This window comes from Dama dama, chromosome 5 (assembly GCF_033118175.1).
Source record: "Dama dama isolate Ldn47 chromosome 5, ASM3311817v1, whole genome shotgun sequence".
NCBI lineage: Eukaryota > Metazoa > Chordata > Mammalia > Artiodactyla > Cervidae > Dama > Dama dama.
In genome coordinates this window covers 24,656,634-24,678,510 of record NC_083685.1, presented here as the reverse complement: position 1 = coordinate 24,678,510, position 21,877 = coordinate 24,656,634, and the positions used below count along the sequence as shown (strand labels likewise).

At 44.6% G+C, this 21,877-nt stretch overlaps 1 protein-coding gene across 1 annotated transcript in view; it reads left to right on the top strand.

Annotated features, from left to right (window-relative positions):
• The window catches only part of TMEM132D (transmembrane protein 132D), an 840,815-nt gene that overhangs the window by 702,572 nt on the left and 116,366 nt on the right, over window positions 1–21,877 (top strand). Inside the window, exon 5 of the mRNA XM_061140703.1 lies at window positions 13,796–13,936. Within this exon, the coding sequence (XP_060996686.1) occupies window positions 13,796–13,936 (141 nt within the window). The remainder of the gene's footprint in view (window positions 1–13,795; window positions 13,937–21,877) is intronic.

Genomic DNA, 21,877 nt, shown 5'->3' with positions numbered 1-21,877 from the left:
TCACCAACAGCCAGCCTAACTGGCCAGGCATCCCTTCTGATTAATTGGTACCATTGCCATACCAGTGTTTTAGGGTCCCTCCACCTAGTGCCCCCCCCCAATCTGTTTGGCACCAAGGACTGGTTTCATGGAAGACAAATTTTCCATGGACTGGAGTTGGAGGGGGTGGTTTCAGGATGATTCAAGTTCATTACATTTACTGTGCACTTCATTTCTATTATTATTACATCAGGTCTACCTCAGATCATCAGGCATTAGATCCCAGAGGTTGGGAACCCCTGCCCCAGTCCATATTTTAATTGTCACTTTTGAATATGATATGTTTTGGCAGAAGGGGAAAATCATTTCTGTAACTGATCTGACATCCATCTTTAACTCAACAGTGTGCTTATTTTAGTGTGAAACCTAAATTCTTACTCCTTATATCCCTTTGACATTGGAGGTCCTAGAATTCAGTCTGCTCTGGACAAAGAATCATAAGATACTGTTTTTTTGTGTCATTCGAGGTGTCATCAAGAGCAGAGGGTGAATCATGCCTTTATAGAATGTTAATTTAAGAGTGTTAACAGACTTAATAGAATACTCTTTGTATTTTAACATCAGAAAAATACCAGTGCATGTAGTGTTGAAAACTATCATTTGTAGTTGCCCCAAAGGTACCCTGTTTGTACCCCACAGTGTAAATCTCATCTTCTCTAGGTAAATTCCTAAAACCTGCTTCATGCAGCCTCCCTTGAAAGAGAGAGAGTGCGTGTGCTCCAAGTGTCCATGGGGATTTAGGATCATGATTCAGTCTCTGCCAGTTGGATGATGCACCTGTGATGCTTTGTTTCCAATGCTGCGATGAGAAAGGATGTATGCCCGAGATTTTGGAAGAGGCAGTGAGATTCTAGAACAATCTGCCTGATTTGTCAGCTTCCTAATTAAGGCAGAAGCAGCACGTGGGCCAACTCTGTGTTTGCAGACTTTGAGCTTCGGAGGTGGGGCTGGAGTCTGTTCCCTCAATCCTGTCAACAGTGCAGGGCTCAGTCCACACTCAACAAATCCCTTTCAGCTGAATTGAGCTACATTGGATTCTGTTGTGTGCAACTAAGATCCGTGACTCACACGATGTTTCTCAAAACTGAACATCATTTCCAAGATACTTTGAAGAATGGGTAAATATTGTAAGACATCAAGTACCTATTTTAAAAATCTATTAACAATATAGGAAGTTGCAGAAGTATCAGGAGGAGAGTAAAACGGTTACAAATTGTAGGTAGATCTAAACTGTGCTCCAAAGGAGCCAATGTCAACCCCTCAGATGGTGCCAGGGCTCCCAGTGCGGATCCTTGATTCAGGGTGTCTGAATTCTTCGTCTCCTGATGACCCATAGGGACGCCATTTTGTTTGTGTCTTTACTTCAGCGGAGCATTTAATACGTCTTATTGAGTATTTTAGTCTCTCCAAGGGTGATAAGCAGACAAGTGAAGAAGTATTGCATCTGAAACCTGCTGTTTCAGTTCAGATCAGTTCAGTCACTCAGTCGTGTCCGACTCTTTGTGGCCTATGCACTACAGCACGCCAGGCTTCCCTGTCCATCACCAACTCCCGGAGCTTACTCAAAGTCATGTCCATTGAGTCAGTGATGCCATCCAACCATCTCATCCCTTTTTGTCCCCTTCTCCTCCTGCCTTCAATCTTTCCCAGCATCAGGGTCTTTTCCAGTGAGTCAGCTCTTCGCATCAGGTGGCCAAAGTATTGGAGTTTCAGCTTCAGCATCAGTCCTTCCAATGAATATTCAGGACTGATCTCCTTTAGGATGGACTGGTTGGATCTCCTTGCTGTCCAAGGGACTCTCAAGAGTCTTCTCCAACACCACAGTTCAAAAGCATCAATTCTTCAGTGCTCAGCTTTATTAGTGTATTTTCTGGACACATGTCTCCATGCAAACAAGAATGTCCAGGTGTGTTTCTTTTTTAAAATATTAAGTGAAATGCTTGCCCCAGAGTTGATCCTGGGGAATTTCTCAGCTGACCTGGGAGTAACTTTATAATGCTTGGTCCATTTTGGAGCTGCTGTCTCTGCTGGCCTGGCACGTGCCCTCAGCCTTGCTCTGGGTACTTCCCTAACCTGGTCCCACCTTGAGTCATTCAGACAACTTGCCAAAGGTTGGTCCAGGGCTCTTCTTACATCCCAGGAGCCTCTGCCCAGGTGTGCAGTTTATACCCCTGAGGGATGTGTGCTTCTGTCCCAGCAGCCAATTATGGGAGGCCAGCCCTCTGTAGAATCTTGCTCCTGCCGCCCACAGCTGCAGGCTGCCCCACACACCCTACATTCAGCTTTTCCTTCTTTCCTACCTCCCATGCCTCGCCCCACACTCTTGCCCCCTGCAAATAAATCATCTTCATCCAGAGTATTGGCTCAAGCTCTGCTTTGGGGAAAACTCAGACTAATGCAATATCCAATATGCACATTGGCACAGTGAGTCTGATAATGGTTAAAGAAACACCAAGTCTGCATCTCAATAAGAAGTAGAAGGAAACTTTGTAAACCAAGCTGCTTTCATCTAACTACCTTCCTGGTCAGCTTTATTGATTAGGATTCTTTGTAACCAAAAGAAAATGATGCTGGTTAATTTTTCTTTTTTTAACCACACTTGAGGTATGATTGACATGTAAAAATCTGTACATACTTAATGGATACAACTCAATGAGTTTGGGGATAAGTATATACCTAGACAGCATGTTAAAAAGCAGAGACAATACTTTGCCAACAGAGGTCCATCTAGTCAAGGCTTTGGTTTTTCCAGTAGTCATGTATGGATATGAGAGTTGGACTATAAAGAACTGAGCACCGATGAATTGGTGCTTTTGAACTGTGGTGTTGGAGAAGACTCTTGAGAGTCCCTTGGACTGCAAGGAGATCCAACCAGTCCATGCTAAAGGAGATCAGTCTTGAATATTCATTGGAAGGACTGATGTTGAAGCTGAAACTCCAGCACTTTGGCCACCTGACACAAAGAACTGACTCACTGGAAAAGACCCTGATGCTGGGAAAGTTTGAGGGCAGGAGGAGAAGGGGACGACATAGGATGAGATGGTTGGATGGCATCACGACTCAATGGACATGAGTTTGAGTAAACTCCGGGAGTTGGTGATGGACAGGGAGGCCTGGTATGCTGCAGTTCGTGGGGTCACAAAGAGTTGGACACGACTGAGCGACTGAGCTGAACTGAACTGATATACCTTTGATGGTCCTGCAATGCAGGAGACCCTGGTTGGATTCCTGGGCCAGCAAGATCCCCTGCAGAAGGCATAGGCATTCCACTGCAGTACTTTGGGGCTTCCCTGGTGGCTCAGTTGGTAAAGAATCCACCTGCAATGCAGGAGACCCCAGTTTGATTCCTGGGTCAGGAAGTTCCCCTGGAGAAGGAATAGACTACCCACTCCAGTATTCTTGGTCTTCCCTGGTGACACAGACATAAAGAATCCGCCTGCAATGTGGGAGACCTGGGTACGATCCCTGGGTTGGGAAGATCCCCTGGAGGAGGGCATGGCAACCCACTCCAGTATTCTTGCCTGGAGAATCCCCAAGGACAGAGGAGCCTGGGGGGCTACAGTCCATAGAGTCACAAAGAGTTGAACATGACTGAGCGACTAAGCACAGCACATACACCTGTGAGGGCTTCCCAGGTGGCACTAGTGGTAAAGAACCCGCCTGCCAATGCAGGAGACAAAAGAGATGCGGGTTCGATCCCTGGATCAGGAAGATCCCCTGGAGGAGGGTGTGGCAACCCACTCCAGTATTCTTGCCTGGAAAATTCCACGGACATATGAGCCTGGCAGGCTACAGTCCATAGGGTTGCAAAGGGTCGGACAGGACTGAAGAAACTTCGCACGCACACATATACCTGTGAAGCCACCGACACCACTAAGATCATGGACAGAGCCAACACCTCTTAATGTTTCCTCCCTCCCCCTTTATTATCATCATTATTATTACTCATGTATGTGGTGAGAACGTTTAACACATGCTGTACCCTCTGGTGGTTCAGATGGTAAAGAATTCACCTACAATGCAAGAGATTTGATCCCTGGGTCGGGAAGATCCCCTGGAGAAGGACATGGCAATCCACTCCTGTATTCTTGCCTGGAGAATTCCACGGACAGAGGAGCCTGGTGGGCTACAGTCCATGGCGCCACAAAGAGCTGGACACGACTGAGCAACTAACACTTTTGCTTTCACTTTCACTACCCTCTAAAAAGGTAATTACCTAATGAATACAGGTTCTATTGGAGAATGGATAAAATGGTTTAGAAGGCAGGAACCAGGACCTTAATGGAAATACAGATAACAGGACAAATGACAGACTTTTCCAGGTGCCCCCAATGCAACAAATAGAATCCAAACATTCTTGGCTCTTGCCTCGATCTCCTTGAATGAAATCCAAATCCCAGGGTTAGACAGCTTGATTGTCAGAGGCTCAGAGATCACCGGAGGCAGAGGGTTATACTGATTTTCAGTCCTAAAAAAAGGGATGGCTTCAGCCAGTCTAGCCATTCCTGGCTATTTCTAAATCAATCCATGTCATATATCAATTTCTAGTAAAGAGAAATTTATTTATATTAATGCTATAAATTGCTGTTTATAATAGAAGTCTGTTTGTAGGCTCTCTAGTGTGTTACATAGATGAACTTGTCAATCCCTATGTCAGTGCTAATCCATAGTATGAAGCTCCAGAATCAATCATGTTTCATACTTTTTTTAAAAAAAGGAAAGGATTGTATTTCCAAAAGAAAACTGAAGTCCTGTTATGCAGAAGGACTTGGGGCAGGTGAAAATCAAAGCTGTCCATCCCAGAAACTCATTATATTTCTTTAAAAATATTACTGCATTGGCTAAAATGTTCATTTGGCTTTTTCTGAAAGATGTTACAGAAAAATCCAAACGAATTTTTTGTCAATATAAGGAAATTGACTTTGATATTTCACTCAAACTTCATTTGTTGGAGAGCTTGCACGCTCTTCTTCTGTCCTCATGAGCCCCCAGAGGAAATGCTATCTTTGTGCAAATCTAAGTAAAATCAAGCTGAGTGTGCCAGTTCACTTTTACTGCCACCTCCTCATAACGCCCATCTTTCAAATTTCTCTCTCACTGAGTTAAAAAGATGTGAAATGTCCTGCTTGGAGGTAAGGGGGTGGGATCGGGTGCACTGTGATCAGATAAGCCTCTGATTTTGCAAATGCTGACCCTAAGCCAGGCTTCCCACATCACAGCTGAGAGCCAGGCTCCCATATTGTGCTTCATCCTGTTTGTTTTATAGGATGTTTGCCCTTCTCTGCCCTCCTCCGATGGGGCACTTGAAGTTCTGTCTATGATGCTTCTGTTTAGAGAAGAAGCAGTGAACCCAGCAAACACCACATTTATTCTATTCCAACCTCGTTCATTGAGTTTAACATTTGTGGGATCATTTCAAAACCACATATTAAAATGATTTCCCAAAGCCACAGTAATGTTGAAGTTCCCAAATCATTTTCTTCTCATTAGGAACAATAGGCAATTTAACTTAACTTCTTTCAGCCCAAGACCTGTGAAAACTGATGAGTATTTCTTCCTTCCAGGGTGTGTCAGATAGGACTGTGATCATCTATGAGTGACAGGGACACACGCACGCACACACAAAAAGATGAAAGAGGCAGGACTTCAGTCTCCTCTCCAGATGTGTCCAGAGGAAGCAGTCCAAGCTTCGTGCCGTGAGGCACCTCCCATCAGGCTGCTTCTCTTTGAGACTCAGCCATGGTACGAGTTTCCTGGGGCTGCTGTAACAAAGTACCTCACATGTGGTGGCTTCAAACAACAGAAATTTACATGGAAACAGCCTAAATGTCTATTGACAGATGAATGGATAAAGAAGATGTGGTACATATATACAACGGAGTATTACTAAGCCATAAAAAAGAATGAAACCTTGCCATTTGCAGCAATGTGGAGGCAACTAGAGATGATCATGCTGAGTGAAGTAAGTCAGAAAGAGAAAGACAGATATCATGATATCACTTATATATCTTATAGACTATGACACAAATGAACTTATCTATGAAACAGAAACAGACTCACAGATGTAAAAGAGAGACTTGTGGTTGCCAAGGGCAGAGGGAAAGGAAGGATTGAGAGTTTTGAATTAGCAGATGCAAACTATAGAGAATGGATAAACACCAAGGTCCTACTGTATAGCACAAGGAACTATATTCAGTATCCTGCAATAAACCGTCATGGAAAAGAATATGAAAAAGAATGTATGTATATGTATAATTGAATCACTGTGCCCTACAGTAGAAATTAACACAATGTTGTAAGTCAACTAGACTTCAATTAAAAACAAAATTATTCTCTCAGAGTTCAGTAACCCCAAAATTCAGGTGTTGACAGGGCCACGCTCCCTCTGATTGTTCTTGAAGAGGACATTTCCTGCTTCCTCCACTTTCTCACATTCTATCGTTGAGAAAATTTAGGCACCAAGAGTTATGTTAGTTAGACTTCCCTGGCAGTCCAGTGGTTAAGACTCTGAGCTTCCAATTTAGCAGATGTGGCTTTGGGGAACTAAGATCTCATATTCTGTCAGCATCTTTGATGCTTCTCGGCTGGTAGCTGCATCCCTTCCATCTCTGCTTTTGTCTTCACAGGACCATCTTCCCTGTGCCTCTTGACTGTGTTTTCCCTTCCTATGAGGACACTGGTTGTTGGATTAGGGCCCACTCAAACCCAACATGGCCTCGTTTTAACTAATTATATCTTCAAAGATTCTCTGTTCAAATAAAATCATGCCCTGAGGTTCTGGGTAGAAAGGAAGTCTGGGGGACACTGTTCGCCCCATCACAGTCATCATGCACCTTTGGGTATAGCCAGTTCTCTACATATGAATGACTTCTGTTCTGAGGGCACATTGCTCAATCCAATTTGTGCCTGAGTCCTACAAAGTCAGCTAGGTACCCAACTAACAGCATCGGTTATGTAGTACTATACTATAATAGGTTTATGATACTTTTCACACAAATAATGCATTAAAAAATACAAAAAATAAAAGATTTTTAATCTTACAGGGCAGGACCTTGAAAAGTACAGTAGTATAGTGCAATAGCTGGCATACAAGCGCTGGCATCGAGTAAATGGGCAAGAAGAGCTACTGGCTGGAGGAGGGAGAGAAGGTGGGAGATAGCAGAGCTGAAGATCGTCAGCAACAGGAGATGGAGGGCAAACTGCAGTTTCACTCTCCCCTGACACTGATGGAATGCACGTTAGCATCTTTGAAAGTGCAACTTGAACTTCTTAGGCACCGGGCAATTCTTAACCCACTGAAACCCAGGTCGAAAGTAAGAGGTGGGCACTGTTATCCTCATTTTATAGTTGAGAAAATTTAGGCACCAAGAGTTAAGTTAGTTAGACTTCCCTGGCGGTCCAGTGGTTAAGACTCTGAGCTTCCAATTTAGGAGGTGTGGGTTCAGGGAACTAAGATCCCATATGCTGTGAAGCACAGCCAAAATGTTAAAAAAGAAAAAGAAAAAATAGTATACTTAATAAGAGATTAAAAAAAAAAAAAGTTATGTAGGTTGCCTGAGGTCACCCAGTGGGTCGTGTCAAAAGTGAGATTTGAATCCAGTGGTCCTGCAAGAGTCTCCCTGCTCTTAACCTTTGTACTACACTGAACCATGTGGGTCTTAACAGCAAGCTCCACCTTTGGGGGTACAAGAGACAGCCCCAACTGTGCACGGTGGGCTGGAAGAAGAGGAAGATGCAAAACAAGCCTTCAGATTCTGCTTTTTTAAAACAGACTTCCCTGGCAACTTCACCCAGAGACTGCCATTTATATCTCATGGACCAAAACCATATCACAGATTAAGGGCAGCCAAAAAGATGTAATAATTTTAGCTGGGCATTTTACAGCCTTAAAGGAAATTGGCATTTTGTTAGGTAAGCAGGAAGGCAAGATATGCACTGGATGAGTTACAAACTGCCTATAACACACAGATCCATCTCTTGATGTGTTTTTCTTTTTTAATTTTTATTGAAATAGAATTAGTTTACAACATTGTGTTAGTTTCAGGCATACAGCAAAGTGATTAAATCATACATATATATTCTTTTAGAATCTTTTTTCATTATGGGTTATTACAAAATACTGAATATAGTTCCCTGTGCTACACAGTAGGACCTCGTTGACTATCTATCTTACATATAGTGGTGTGTATCTGTTAATCCCAAACTCCTAATTTATTCCTCCCCCCCTTCCCCTTTGGTAACCATGTTTGTTTTCTATGCCTATGAGTCTATTTCTGTATTTGACGTGTTTTAGAGGGTCCCCCTTCAAAAGTAGTGTTTTCCTGTATCCATTATCTTCCTCTCCTCTGGTTTAAAAATAATTTTCAAGAGTTCACATGAAGAAATGACTGTGTTCACACACAAAATCAGAACCCTAGAAACAAGAGGAAATTTTTAAAAAAACAAACACTCTAACATTGATTCCAATCTGTCAGGCCTCCATATGACAAAGTATTTCACACTTAAGTCACAACAGACTGTCAGGGCTACATGCATTTCCCTTACACCCTGCCAGAGTGCTCCAGACCAATTCCTAGCGTCACCGTCTGCCAAGATCTTTTGTTGAGATTGTCTGTCTGCACACACAGCAGGCTAGATGAGCCAGGGAATGGTCAGCTCGCAGGAGCTGATGAATAAAACTCCAGCTCCCTCTCCCTCTGTGTAATTATTTTTAGCTGTTTATTTTGGTGTGGTTTTTTTTTTAAGTTTATTTGGTTGCACCACTAGGGTTCTTAGTTTGGGGCATGTGAGATCTAGTTCCCTGACCAGCAATTGAATCCGGGCCCCTTTCCCTTGGGAGCGTGGAATCTTCACCCCTGGACCACCAGGGGAGCCCCTCAGCTACGTCTTTTAGATAGCTTCCCCCACAGGAAAATATATGATAAAACATTTCAACGTATTAAAATGTGTAACATACCCGATGTTTCATCATAGGGACTAACCCCTGCAGGATTAAGCTCCAGCCCCCAACTCTGGTCGCTGGCAGGACATACATCCTTGTTGGCTGCCTCTTCTTCCCTGTATCACTTCCCCACTCTCTTCTTGAAGTTTCCTGAGTCTCTGGAAAAAAAAAAAAAAAAACGGCTCTTGAATCCTCATTCCAGCATCTGTTTCTGGGGCCTTTCCAAACTAAGATGCAGGTCATCGTTTCTCAAGTAAAACGAGGATGGTCATTGTTGCCTGACAATAGAGGATAATGAGTTACATTTCAGGAAAGGATCTGTACCCTTACTCACGAGGTCATCCCTTTTCCTGTGTCACAGTCGGCGTCTCTTCCCCCCTCTTGCCCTCTTCTGGCCTCTGGTGACCCCGAAGTTCTGCAGCCGTGTGGTCCAATTCCCAGAAAGGACTTACTGCCAAGAACATAGTGTCCAGATGGCAGAAGACAAGCATGGAGCTACCAGTAAGAACTGAGACAGGGCTTTCTCAAGACATGCCTGCCTTTGTTTCCAAGGCTCAGGGGCTGTGATAAGGGGAGCTCATGGCAACAAGGCAAATGAGCCGTCAAGGGTTTTATGGGATCACATCTCAACCCACGCCAGGCCTCTTCAGGCACATTTGCCACCACCTTCTTGTCCAGAGACTTTTGTGAGCCATCCACACAGCAGTCACCTCCTGGCGAAAGTCAGCAATGCACAGGAGAAGGCTCTCTTCTGTTTTCATCTTTTTTTTTTTAATTTTTTGTACTACTCAGAACTTTCTTTATGTTTCCTTCTTTCTTTCTTGTCTATGCTGGGTCTTTGCTGTGGGACTTGGGCTTCTGTTGCTGTGGAGCAAGGGCTCTAGAGCAGGGGCTCAGTAGTTGCGGCACACAGGCTTCGCTGCCCCCCATGGCATGTGGGATCTTCCCTGACCAGAGGGCGAACCCTTGTCCCCTGCACTGGAAAGCAGATCCTCAACCACTGGACCACCAGGGAAGTCCCTCAGAACCTTACTAATGCAAGCAAAAGAACCAAACTTAACTAATTCCAAAAAACACAGCAATAACATTTTTTTTAAATAAGCAAAAAAAAAAAAAAAAAGCAGTAGGGAATATATTGCTTTGTATAAACATGAAGTCCATTAATTATTATGTGGATTAGATCTAGGTTTCTTTTTTAATTTCTATTTTACATTGAAGTTGGCTTCCCAGGTAGCTCAGTGGTAAAGAATCTGCCTACTGATGCAGGAGACACAGGTTCGATCCCTGGGTCGGGAAGATAACCTGGAATAGGAAATGGAAACCCACTCCAGTGTTCTTGCCTGGGAAACTCCTTGGGCAGAGAAGCTTGGTGGGCTACAGTCCATGGGGTCACAAAGAGTCGGCCGTGACTCAGCAACTGAGCACACACACAGAGTTGGTTAACAATGCCGGGTTAGTTTCAGGTGGATAGCAAAGTGATTCAGTGATACATATGCGTGTGTCTGTTCTTTTTTAAACCCTTTTCTCATTCAGATTGTTGCTGAATATTAAGCAGAGTGAAGAGAAGTTTCTTGATATCAAAGGATCACACAGAGGAGGCAGGAAAATGCTAGGCTTGAAAGCTTGGTCCCTAATCCCCACTGAGATCTTGCAGATGGACTGATGCATTCTGTTTAAAGAATAAGAAAACACCCCAGACCTGTGGGCTCACAGCTGTTCAGTGGTTATCCTAGGGTCAATTCCCACAATGCTGACCTGACTGCAAATGCGTTACAGGCCTTTTGAGTTTTATTGTTGGAGCAGAGATGCTCTTTACTTTCCTACCACTGGTGTGAAAAATTGTTTTCCCTGAAGCTGATGTTCTAATGCTGTTTCTCTAGTCTGCTTTTTCCCTTAGAGATGAGCCAGTTTGGGCCCAAGAGTTAAATTGTGTTTTTCCACTTCTTCTAGAAGTGTGAACAGTTCCTTTTGATCTCTTCCCTTTAGAGTGGAAAAATATGCCTGGCCTTTTTCCTCCCCAGAGGCAGCGGGAAGTAGCAACACCATGCTGATTGGGTTCCTTCATTCTTTTACTATGTTTGTACCCAAAATAAAATAAAAATCCGCTGGAAACCTACAGGGGAGGGAAAAAAGGTGCATAAGCAATGGGGCATTTGGAGGCCTATGCATATTCAGACAGTGTAAGGCATAGTCCTTGAAATTCAGGAACATTACAAACTGTAGTCTTGTCTTTTAGAATTAAAGAAACAGAATATATATATATGTATATGTATATATATACACACACATATATATCCATGTATGTATATATATATATATATATTATCATATCCAAAGGCTAAGCCAAATGAACTAATTATAAAACGATCTGAGTCTTATAAAGGAAAAGTAAAATCTTACATAAGAAATAGAAAGTTAACATAAGGAAAATGGTTATGTAATTTTAAGCTGATAAACTTCTACGCCTTCTTCTGGCATACGGCTAAATGGGCGTTTTTGATTTCACATGAAAACCAAATTAACAAGAATCTCTACAAGCCTGTCTCTAAAAGATGTAAAAGGCTCCCTAACTAGCTCCTAAGGCCCGTCCAGACGTGGTGTTGGTGCTGTCCCCAGGCTCAGCTGGTCAAGTTCAGATGAAGAGAAGAAACTCACTGTGCATGCTGACATAAGATCTCTCAGGAACATGACTGACATGTGATGAATGGCGATTGAACCAAGAATGTCGAGGCCTAGAACTCGAATGTCTTGTTGCACAAAGATTGAGGCTTACATGGGAATTTTGATCTTCTCGCTGTTAGAGGAGACGATCCTTGCAGAGAGGAATGAGATTCCTGTTGCTTGGGGCTCAGTGTTCTCCACCTGAGAAATAGGCTCACAGGATCTCATAGGGCTATGCCAGTTCACAAACCGCCAGAGTGTAAGAGTAACCCTAGAAGACATGGGCTTGTTGGAGAAGAAGTGCAGAGTGAGGATTCTTGCTCAGTGTCCAAGAAAAGGTGCGTGTGTGCTCAGTTGCTGAATTGTATCCGACTCTTTGCAACCCCATGGACCGTAGTCTGCCAGGCTCCTCTGTCCATGGGATTTCCCAGGCAAGAATACGGGAGTAGATTGCTCTTTCCTTCTCCAGGGGATCTTCCCGACACAGAGAAAAGGTACCCCTTGCCAAGAAGAGAGAACTCATGCAGACAAATGTCATATGATACCACTTTTATGTGGAATCTAAAAAAATGATTCAAATGAACTTACCTACAAAAACAGAAATAGACTCACAGGCACAGAAAACAAACTATGGTTACCAGAAAGAAAGGCAGGGGAAGGATAAATGAGGAGTTTAGGATTAACAGGTACACACTACTATATGTGTGTGTTAGTTGCCCAGTCGTCTCTGACTCTTTGCGACCCCATGGACTGTATCCCTCCAGGCTCTTCTGTCCATGGGATTCTCCAGACAAGAATACTGGAGTGGGTTGCCATTTCCTTCTCCACACTACTATATATAAACAACAAGGACCTACTGTATAGCACAGGGAACTATATTCAGTATCTTGGAATAACCAATAATGGAAAAGAATCTGAAAAGTTATATCTATATGTATATATATATCTGAATCACCTTGCCATGTACCAGAAATAACACAACATTGTAAAGCAACTATATGTCGGTAAAAAATAAAAATCAAAAAGGAGGGACTTACGCACAGAAGGCTAACATACAGAACAAGGAGATGAAGATGCTAGTGTGGATTCCAGTTCCTTCCTTGCTGGTCCTTCTTCATGCTTCCATGGGTGAGGTTCTATTGAGCAGGAAGCAGAGGCAGCCCCACAGAGCTTACCGTCTAGAAGAAGGATGAAAGGGTTGAACAGCTATAAGGAACAGCAAAACTGCAGTGGTGTCAAATGCCCCAAAGGAGAGCCCAGGCCTTTGTTTGCTGGGCTCTGAGGGACCATCATGTTCTTAGCTCTGAAAGCAAATAACAGAGGCAAACAGGGAGGTCCCAAAGGACACAGGTTGAGCTGAGCTCTGGAGGAAGTGTTTAGCAGGGAAGATGCATGTTTGGGAGAGAGAGAGAGAGAGAGAGAGTGTGTGTGTGTGTGTGTGTGTGTGTGTGTGTGTGTGTGTGTGTTGTGCATACATGTGTTCCATTGATGGAGCTCTGGGGGTCTCACTGGGGTCATCATAGCATTCCAGACACACACAGAAGCCAGGATAACCTTGGGAAAGTGACAGGAAGTGAAAGAAAGCAAGAGCCACAGCCACAGTTCTCTCAGTCTCTTTATGTCCCCCACATTAGGCATCTAGTTCCCTGGCCAACAGTTGACTGCTTACATCGGAATCCTTTTGTGTGAATTTAGACCAATTGGAACATGAACACGTGGACTCGGGGGTTGAACATCCTGGGTTCTAATCCCACCTTCGCCATTTCTTAGCTGTGCCAAGTAATAGAACCTCTCTGTGCCAACCACATAGTAGAGGAAATCTGAATGCACATTCAGTGATTCTGTGAGACTTCATAGGTGCATACTTCTACAGTGTTAGGACAGTTCTTGGTGCATGATGAAGTTTGTCAAATACAATATTATTCAAGATGAATTTGCTCCCCCGCCCTCTGCATCCCATACCCCCTCTCCATCACATTCAACCCCTTGAAAGTCTGGATGATGGAGGACATTACCTGGGCTGCCGTAACCCCTTGGCTGCTAAATGCTGGGCTTTCTGAGCCTGAGTGGGGGCAGGTTCTTCACAGGGAGGCTAGGGGAAGGCGGTCTGCACAGGTGTCAGGATGTGATGGCAGGATACGTTTGCTCTTCCAGGAGGCGGAAATCCTGAACACAGCCATCCTCACCGGGAAGACAGTGGCCGTGCCCGTGAAGGTGGTCTCTGTGGAGGAGGATGGCGCGGTGACAGATCTCAAGTCCGTGGAGTGCCGATCGTCTGATGAAGATGTCATTAAGGCAAGTTGACACCCCCGGTCCCTGCAGAAATCCGCTGTCGTGTCAGCATCAGTGCTGGTCAACCAGCTGGGACCACAGGGTCCCCTGAGACCCCCCATCCCCCATCCCACTCTAGTTATCCCGCTGCTCCCGTTCCCAGGATGAGAAGGGATAGTGCTTCAGGGGGTGGTGGGGGTTGGGGGGTGGTGGGGAATGTTAGTCCTGGTCGCTGATGCTCCTGACCGTCTGTGTTTCCAAATGCTATGACCTCTTGTGCGCCCCTAGGGAGGATGGCTGAGGGATGAGGGGCCACCATCCAAATAGAGCTTACTGTCCCCCCACTGACCACACTGGCTGGGAAGGAGAGAGAAGGCAGCATCAGAAACTAGGTCGACAAGTATGCGGCCACGCTGTAGGATGATTTCATAGCACAAAGCGTTTTTGGAGGATTGGTGAGGATTCACAACCCAGTTCCACTCCCCTGGCTAACCAGCAGGATTCTCCATGACTTAGGGATGGAGTGACCAGCTCTCCCAGTCCCTAGTTTAAATGTTGAAGACTCCTTCCTTCTCTCTGGCTGCTTCTTTCACCTTTTAAATTGAATGCAAAAGTGATCTTAAACAAAGGCCCTTTGGGGGATGCATTGCCTGGGAAGGGAGGGGGCGCCTAGTTTGCTCTGCCAAGCAGCTTATCGTGTGATGCCAGTCGGCAGGGGGGAGGGGTTTGTCACGCTGCCACCACCCACTGTGCAGACAGAGGCTTCCTGGCACCTCCTCTGAGCCAGCCTCCCAGCAAATGCCCCAGGCTGGGAGGGATGCAGTGGGGAGGGCGGGGGACTCCCATCCTTGTGGTCCCAGGACTTGTCAGAGCCCACCAGCCTTCCTGCTTGTTCTGCTCAAGGACTGACGGGCCTCTCTGACCCCATGTGAACCCCAGGGAGCGTTTCCACCCACGAGAAGGCAGTGGACAGACGCAGATTGAGTCGTCGCTGAGCGCTGGGTCCAGTTTCAGATGTTGGGACCACAAGTTAGAGGCACCCTGTCCCTAGTGTCTCAGAGAGAAGGCAGTGCTGTCAGATGACTGAGCTGACTGACACATTGTACAACACATCCCACCCAGAATGCCCTTCACCTCAGTACATGGCACATTCCTCTCCCCAGCGGCTCAGACCAGTATCTTGGCACATCCTTTAAACCAGCATCTTAGCACATCCCATATTACTTGTTCTCTCTCTCTCCCCACATCCAGTCCTTCAGCAAATCCCGTTGGCAGTGCTTTAGAAAAACACACCCAGGAGCCAAGCAGTCCCCACACCCACCACCCCAGCCCAAGCCACCGTAACTCTCCTGGGTCAAAGCAGTGACCTTCTTGGCTTCCCAGGGGCCACCTGCAGCAGCTGGGGTGATTCACATGGAGGCCTAGTGATGTCAGTCCTTAGCTCAGAACCATCCACTGGCCTCCTCCCACCTCAGAGGTAAAGCCAAAGGGTTTACCAGGACAGGGGAAGTACAGCCCAGCCGGCTATGCCTGCCTCGACTCCAACCTCACTCTGGCTCCCTCTTGCCACCTCTGTTCCAAGCACCCTGCAGACTTCGTTTTTCCTGTAACAGTTCAGACACCCTTCTGCTCCGCCAGCTCCTAACTCTCTTCCCTTCGATGGTTGCCAGGCATGCTCACCCCTTTATCTTTTTGCTAAAGTCTTTCCTGAAGAAGTTTTATATATATATATACACACACATACACACACACACATATATATATAAATTATATTATTTATTTTATTCTTGGCTGTGCTAGGTCTTTGTTGGTGTGCCCTGACTTTCTCTAGCTGCAGCAAGCAGGGGCTGCTCTTTAGTTGTGGTGCATGGGCTTCTCATTGTGATGACGTCTCTCGTTGCAGAGTGTGGGCTCTAGGGCCTGGAGGCTTCAGTGACTACAGCACGGATGCTCAGTATTTGCCTTTCCCGGGCTCTAGAGCACAGGCTCAGGATTTGTGGGGCAGGGGCTTAGTTGCTCTGCAGCACGTGGGATCTTCCCGTCTCAGGGATCAAACCTGGGTCTCCTGTATTGTCAGGTGGATTCTGTACCACTGAGCCACCAGGGAAGCCCCCTGAGTAAGTAGTGTAAAATTTTGTAAAACTCAAATGCCATTCGATCTAGCTTATTATTTACTGAGGATCCTCTCCAGCACTAAGGAAACTTTTTTTTTTCAAGCTTATTATTTCTTTTTTTAAAATTTTTTTTTCATTTATTTTTATTAGTTGAAGGTTAATTACTTTACAATATTGTTGTGGTTTTTTGCCAAAAAAATTCTTGAGGGTGAACGTACAGAATAGAAAGATCACGGAAACCAAAAACAACCCTGGGGAGGTCGATTGCTTAAACTTGCACCAGCTTCCAGTTTGCAACGTTGTGGGTGTCGTTTTATATTCCAGACAGTCTTTGTTGGTTATTTATTATGAATTAGGTAAATCATCCACTGTGAGTTTCTTCCTGTTTGTGCCGCTTTTAGGAAGTACTACGGATTCCTGCAGTGGACCGGAAGCTTTGTCCTGCAGCTTCCATTTGTCCTTTTTCTGATAACAATAACCTGATATTCTCTAAAAATCCCTCCACCAAATTCATACAAGTTTTTTTTTCCTTTTTTTCCCCCCAAATTCTTTATTTTTTTAAATTTTTACTGGAGTACAGTTGCTTTACAACTTGTGTTGGTTTCTGCTGTAGAGCAAAGTGGATCTGTGATATGTGTACCTACGTCTGCTCTCGTTTAGATTTCCATCCCCTTTAGGTCACCACAGAGCACTGAGCGGGGTTCCCTGTGTGACACAGTAGGTTCTCATTAGTTACCTCTTTTATACAAAGTAATGTGTATACACCAATCTCAGTCTCGCGATTTATCCTAGCCGCCCTTTTGGTATCTATACGCTTGTTCTCTACATCTGCGTTTCTATTTCTGCTTTGCAAGTAAGTTCATCTCTACCATTTTTCTAGGTGCCACTTATAAGTGATGTACGGTATTTGTTTTCCTCTTTGAGACTTAACTTCACATATAAGAGTCTTGAATTTTTTAATTTTTAAAATTTATTTAAATGTTTTCTTCTAGTTTGATTGGGATGTCATTGATATACAGCACTGTATAGGTTTAAGGGGTCCAGCATAATGATTTAACCTATGTATGTCACGAAATGATGACCATGATAAGTTTAGTGAACGTCCATCACTTCACATGGATACATAATTGTGTGCTCAGTTGGTCTGAGCCTGCCAGATTCCCCTCTCCATGGGATTCTCCAGGCAATATTGGAGTGAGTTGCTTCTCACTCCAGGGGGATACATACATAAAGAAATAGAAAAAAAGTTTTTTATCTTGTGATGCTCACTCTTAGGATTTTCTCTTCTAACAACTTTCATGTGTAACATACAGCAGTGTTACTTCTATTTATCATGTTGTACATTATATCTCTAACACCTATTTATCTTATAGCTAGGACTCTGTGTCTTTGGTTGCCTTCATCCGATTCCCTCTCACCTCACCCCACGCCTCTGATAACCACAAATCTGATCTCTTTTGTGTCTCTGTTTGTTTGTTTTTGAAGTATAATTGACCTGCAACACCATGTTAGCTTGTGTTATGCGACCAAGTAATTTGAGATTTCTATATATTTCAAAATGATCACCATGGTAAGTCTAGTCACTATGTCATCACACAAAGATATTACATAGTTATTGACTGTATTCCCATGCTGTGTATTTCATAACCATGACTCATTTATTTTAAATCTATGCAGTTTAAATAGTATGGTGTCCAACCCAGCTTCCAGTGGCCACGTGACCCACAGTGGCCAATCAAAGCACTGCATCCCTCCAGAGACTTTCACTGGCTCAGGGGGAGACACAGTACTCAATTCCAATCAATGGGGTGCAATCCTGAGACTTTGGTTGAAACTCCTGTAAGAGAACATTTTCTCTCCATTTGTTCTTACTCCTGAGCCTTGAGAGGATATGCCAGAGTTATTAAGTTCCATCTTTTATTTTTTTTTTAAGTTTTGGTTGCCCTGGGTCTCTGCTGCTGTATGCAGGCTTTCTCTAGTTGCTGCAAGTGGAAGCTACTCTTCACTGCAGTGCATAGGCTTCTCATTGCAGTGGCTTCTCTTATTGTGGAACATGGGCTCTAGGCACACAGGCATTAATAGTTGCAGCACATGGGTTCAGTAGTTGCAACTTGTGGGCTTAGAAGTTGTGGTGCACAGGCTTTGTTGCTCCTCAGCATGTGGAATCTTCCTGGACCAGGGATCAAACCCATGTCCCCTGCATTGGCAGGCAGATTCTAGTCCACTGTACCACCAGGGAAGTCCGGACCCCATCTTGAGAAAGGAACTTGCCAGGGAATTAGAAATAATAGAGGAAGTCAGAACCATCGTGCAGAAAAATCAGGAACTTATGATACTACTTAAGACCTCGAATCCCACAACACTACTGCCTAAACATAAAGTAATGGAGTCCTTTTTGTGTAAAGCAATTTCTGTTCGCCTTATAATACCAGTCACCAAAGAGGTCCGGGTTTATATTTGTGCCCTAAAGAGTACAGAATGACTTGGGTCATCTCGGGAGTCCATGAAATCATTGTCAGAAATGCAGAGACTCAAGGAAAGTGGAAAGCCTTCCTGTTCAGTTTCACGTCCATCCGCAGGCCTCACCAGCTGGTGCACAACTTGAAAATCAAACCCCACAGCCTGCCCAGCTGTCGGCGTGCTGCTCTATGAATCACTGGTGTTGAAAGAGAATCACTTGGTGTAGATAATGTTTTGGTGCCATTCGGAGGCCCTTGAGAAAGAAAGCCAAGGAATCCTTGGAGAAGCATCTCAACACCTGCTCTGAGGCTCCTGGGAAATCTCTGAGCAGCAGGTCTGTCTTTAAAGCCCCTCTCCCCCACCCCACATCTTTTTATTTCTTTTGCTTTCTCTTCTTTCCCTAGCCAGAGGCCCAATAAGCTCTTGTATTCTCCTCCCTCCATAAAAAACCACCTCTCAGGAGATCCACTGGAAAACTCATTTGGCCTGAATCGTAAATTACATGAAGGCATGTTACCTTGTATCTCCCAAGGCTGCTGGGTTTTTAAGAAGGCAGCCGGTCCCTCACGGATGCATTTCAGATATTGATGAGAATATCTATTGTGAGTCTTAGGAGTTGGAAATAACAGGAAATTCCACCCACACTGACTTAAGTTTAAATAGGAAAAAAGTGTGGCTGACGTCATTGGAGAGTTCAGTCAGGACAAATTTCTGAGGGTTTTGTTCAGATCCACAAGAACATTCTCTCTCTCTTTCCCACCCCCTCACATATAGCCACACTTTCTTGGGGGTTTCATTCTGACAGAGGCTGCCCTTGGGGGAGCAAAATGGATGCCTCAGAACTGGTTCAAATCCAACAGGAAAGAATCTACATCCTCCAGGCCAGTCCAGTGCAAGTCCTGGAATATGCTCTCATGGGACCTGTTTAGGTCACCTCCTCATCCTTGAAAATCAGACACCCTAAAACACTGATTGTCCAAAGCCTACATCACTCCAAAGGACACGAACTAATAAAGGAGGCATTGTGGGGAGAGGGACGGGCCCTCCCCCACCCTGGGAACCTTATGTGCCCTTACCACGGAATATGGTGGGGGCCTCCGAGAAATAGAAACAGCATATACCACATACAGCCACTTAGGACTGGCAGAGCTATGGAGGTTAGGACCCTTAAGAGCCCCAAAGTTGCCCTGTGGGGAGTGGCTGTACGGCAAAGTCAAACTACACTTTTACACATAGCAAAGAAGACTGATTTGGGCTCAAGAGTCACTCCTGAAATGCCTGCTGAGTTGTTTTGTTTTTTTTTATTGAAATATTGACATGGGAGTTGAACCATAAATAAGGCTGAATGCCGAAAAATTGATGCTTTTGAATTGTGGTGCTAGAGAAGACCCTTGAGAGTTGCTTGGACAGCAAGGAGATCCAACTAGTCAATCCTAGAGGAATTCAACCCTGAATATTCATGGAAAGAACTGATGCTGAAGTTGAAGCTCCAGTAGTTTGAACCCCCTGATGCACAAAGAGCTGACTCATTGGAAAAGGCCCTAATGCTGGGGAAGACTGAAGGCAGGAGGAGAAGGGGACGACAGAGGATGAGATTGTTGGATGGCATCACCAACTCAATGGACACGAGTTTGAGCAAACTCCAGGAAATAGGGAAGAACAGGGAAGCCTGGAGTACTGCAGTCCATGGGGTCTCAGAGAGTCAGACACGACTTGTCAAACATGACTTAATGACTGAACAACAGCTGATTTACATTGTTGAGTTAGTTTCTGTTGTACAGCAAAGGTATTCAGATACATGGTAATGGAATATAGAGAGATACATATTTTTATATATATACATAGAGAGATTCTTTTTCATTTTTTCCATTATGTTATTACAAGATATTAAATATAGTTCTCTGTGCTATACAGTAGGATCTCATTGTTTATCTGTTTTATATATAGTAATGTGTATCTCTAATCCCAAACTCCTAACTGATCCCTCCCCTACCCCACATGTTCCCTTTGGTAATCATAAATTTGTTTTCTCTATCTGTGAGTCTGTTTCTGTTTTGCAAATAAGTTCAAAAATTAGATTTCACATATAAGTGATGTCGTGTGATATTTGTCTTTCTCTGTCTTTCTTTACTTAGTATGATTTCTTGGTCCATCCATGTTGCTACAGATGGCATTATTTTATTCTTTATTTTGATATATTCCAGTGTATATATGGACTTCCCCAGTGGCTCAAAAGGTAAACAATCTGCCTGCAATGCAGAAGACCCAGGTTTGATCCTTGGTTTGGGAAGATCCCCTGGAGAAGGAAATGGCAACCCACTTCAGTACTCTTGCCTGGAGAATTCCATGAATAGAGGAACATGGTGGGCTATAGTCCATGGGGTCACAGGGTCAGACAGGACTGAGAGACTAACACTTTACTTCAGCGTCTATATACCACATCTTCTTTATCCATTCATCTGTTGGTGGACACTGAGTTACTTCCACATCTTGGCTATTGTAAGTAATGTTTCTGTGAACATTTGGGTGCATGCATCTTTTCAGATTAGATTTTTCTCTGGATATATGCCCAAGAGTGGGATTGCTGGATCATATGGTAGCTCTATTTTTAGTTTTTTAAGGAACCGCCATACTGTTCTCCATAGTGGCTGCACCAATTTACATTCCAACCAATAGTGTAGGAGGTTTCCTTTTTTTGCTGAGTTGTTTTTAAAGCGTTCATTAACTGCTCCTAAACAGACAAGTATCTTCCCCAAATGGCAGGAAAGTCCTCCGTTACCAGTGAAGGGAGGTCAGCCCCTGCACATCGCAGCTGGATTCAGTGAGCCTGCTTCAGCATCTTCTAATACTCTGACCGCGTCAGGACCTACCCCGCTTTCCAGCAGAAACTCACAAGGGTTGGAAACTGGGCTTAATGAAGCCTGACGTGTTCTCCCAAGGCTAATCCAGGCAGAAGTGTTCCTGCCACAGGAGCAGACCGCCGCCACCAGGGGACGGAGGGCGATTTCAGGACTGGAATGAGACAGTTAACAACCCCGAGAGAGGAAAGGAGCAGCAGAGGTGGCCTCCCCAGCGGGGCACTGTGCTGTGGGCTGCAGGCTATGGATTGTCCTGGCGGTGGCCTTGCTCCAGAGGATGAGAGGGGCGCAGTGGGGGCCCTGCCCGCCACGCAGCCCGCTTTCAGGACCCCTGCTGAACTTCCCGTCCCCTGATCAGTCACAGAGAGAGCCACAAGGAGAGGGCATCCTCTTGTGTCCCTTCTTTTTTTTTTTTTTTCTCAGTCTGCTGATCCTTTACCAGGACTCATCATTTTTGTCCCCTCCCAGAGAGAAGTGGCTCCTTTTTTTAGTTTTATTTATTTACGTACCTGGCTCTTTGGGGTCTGAGTTGC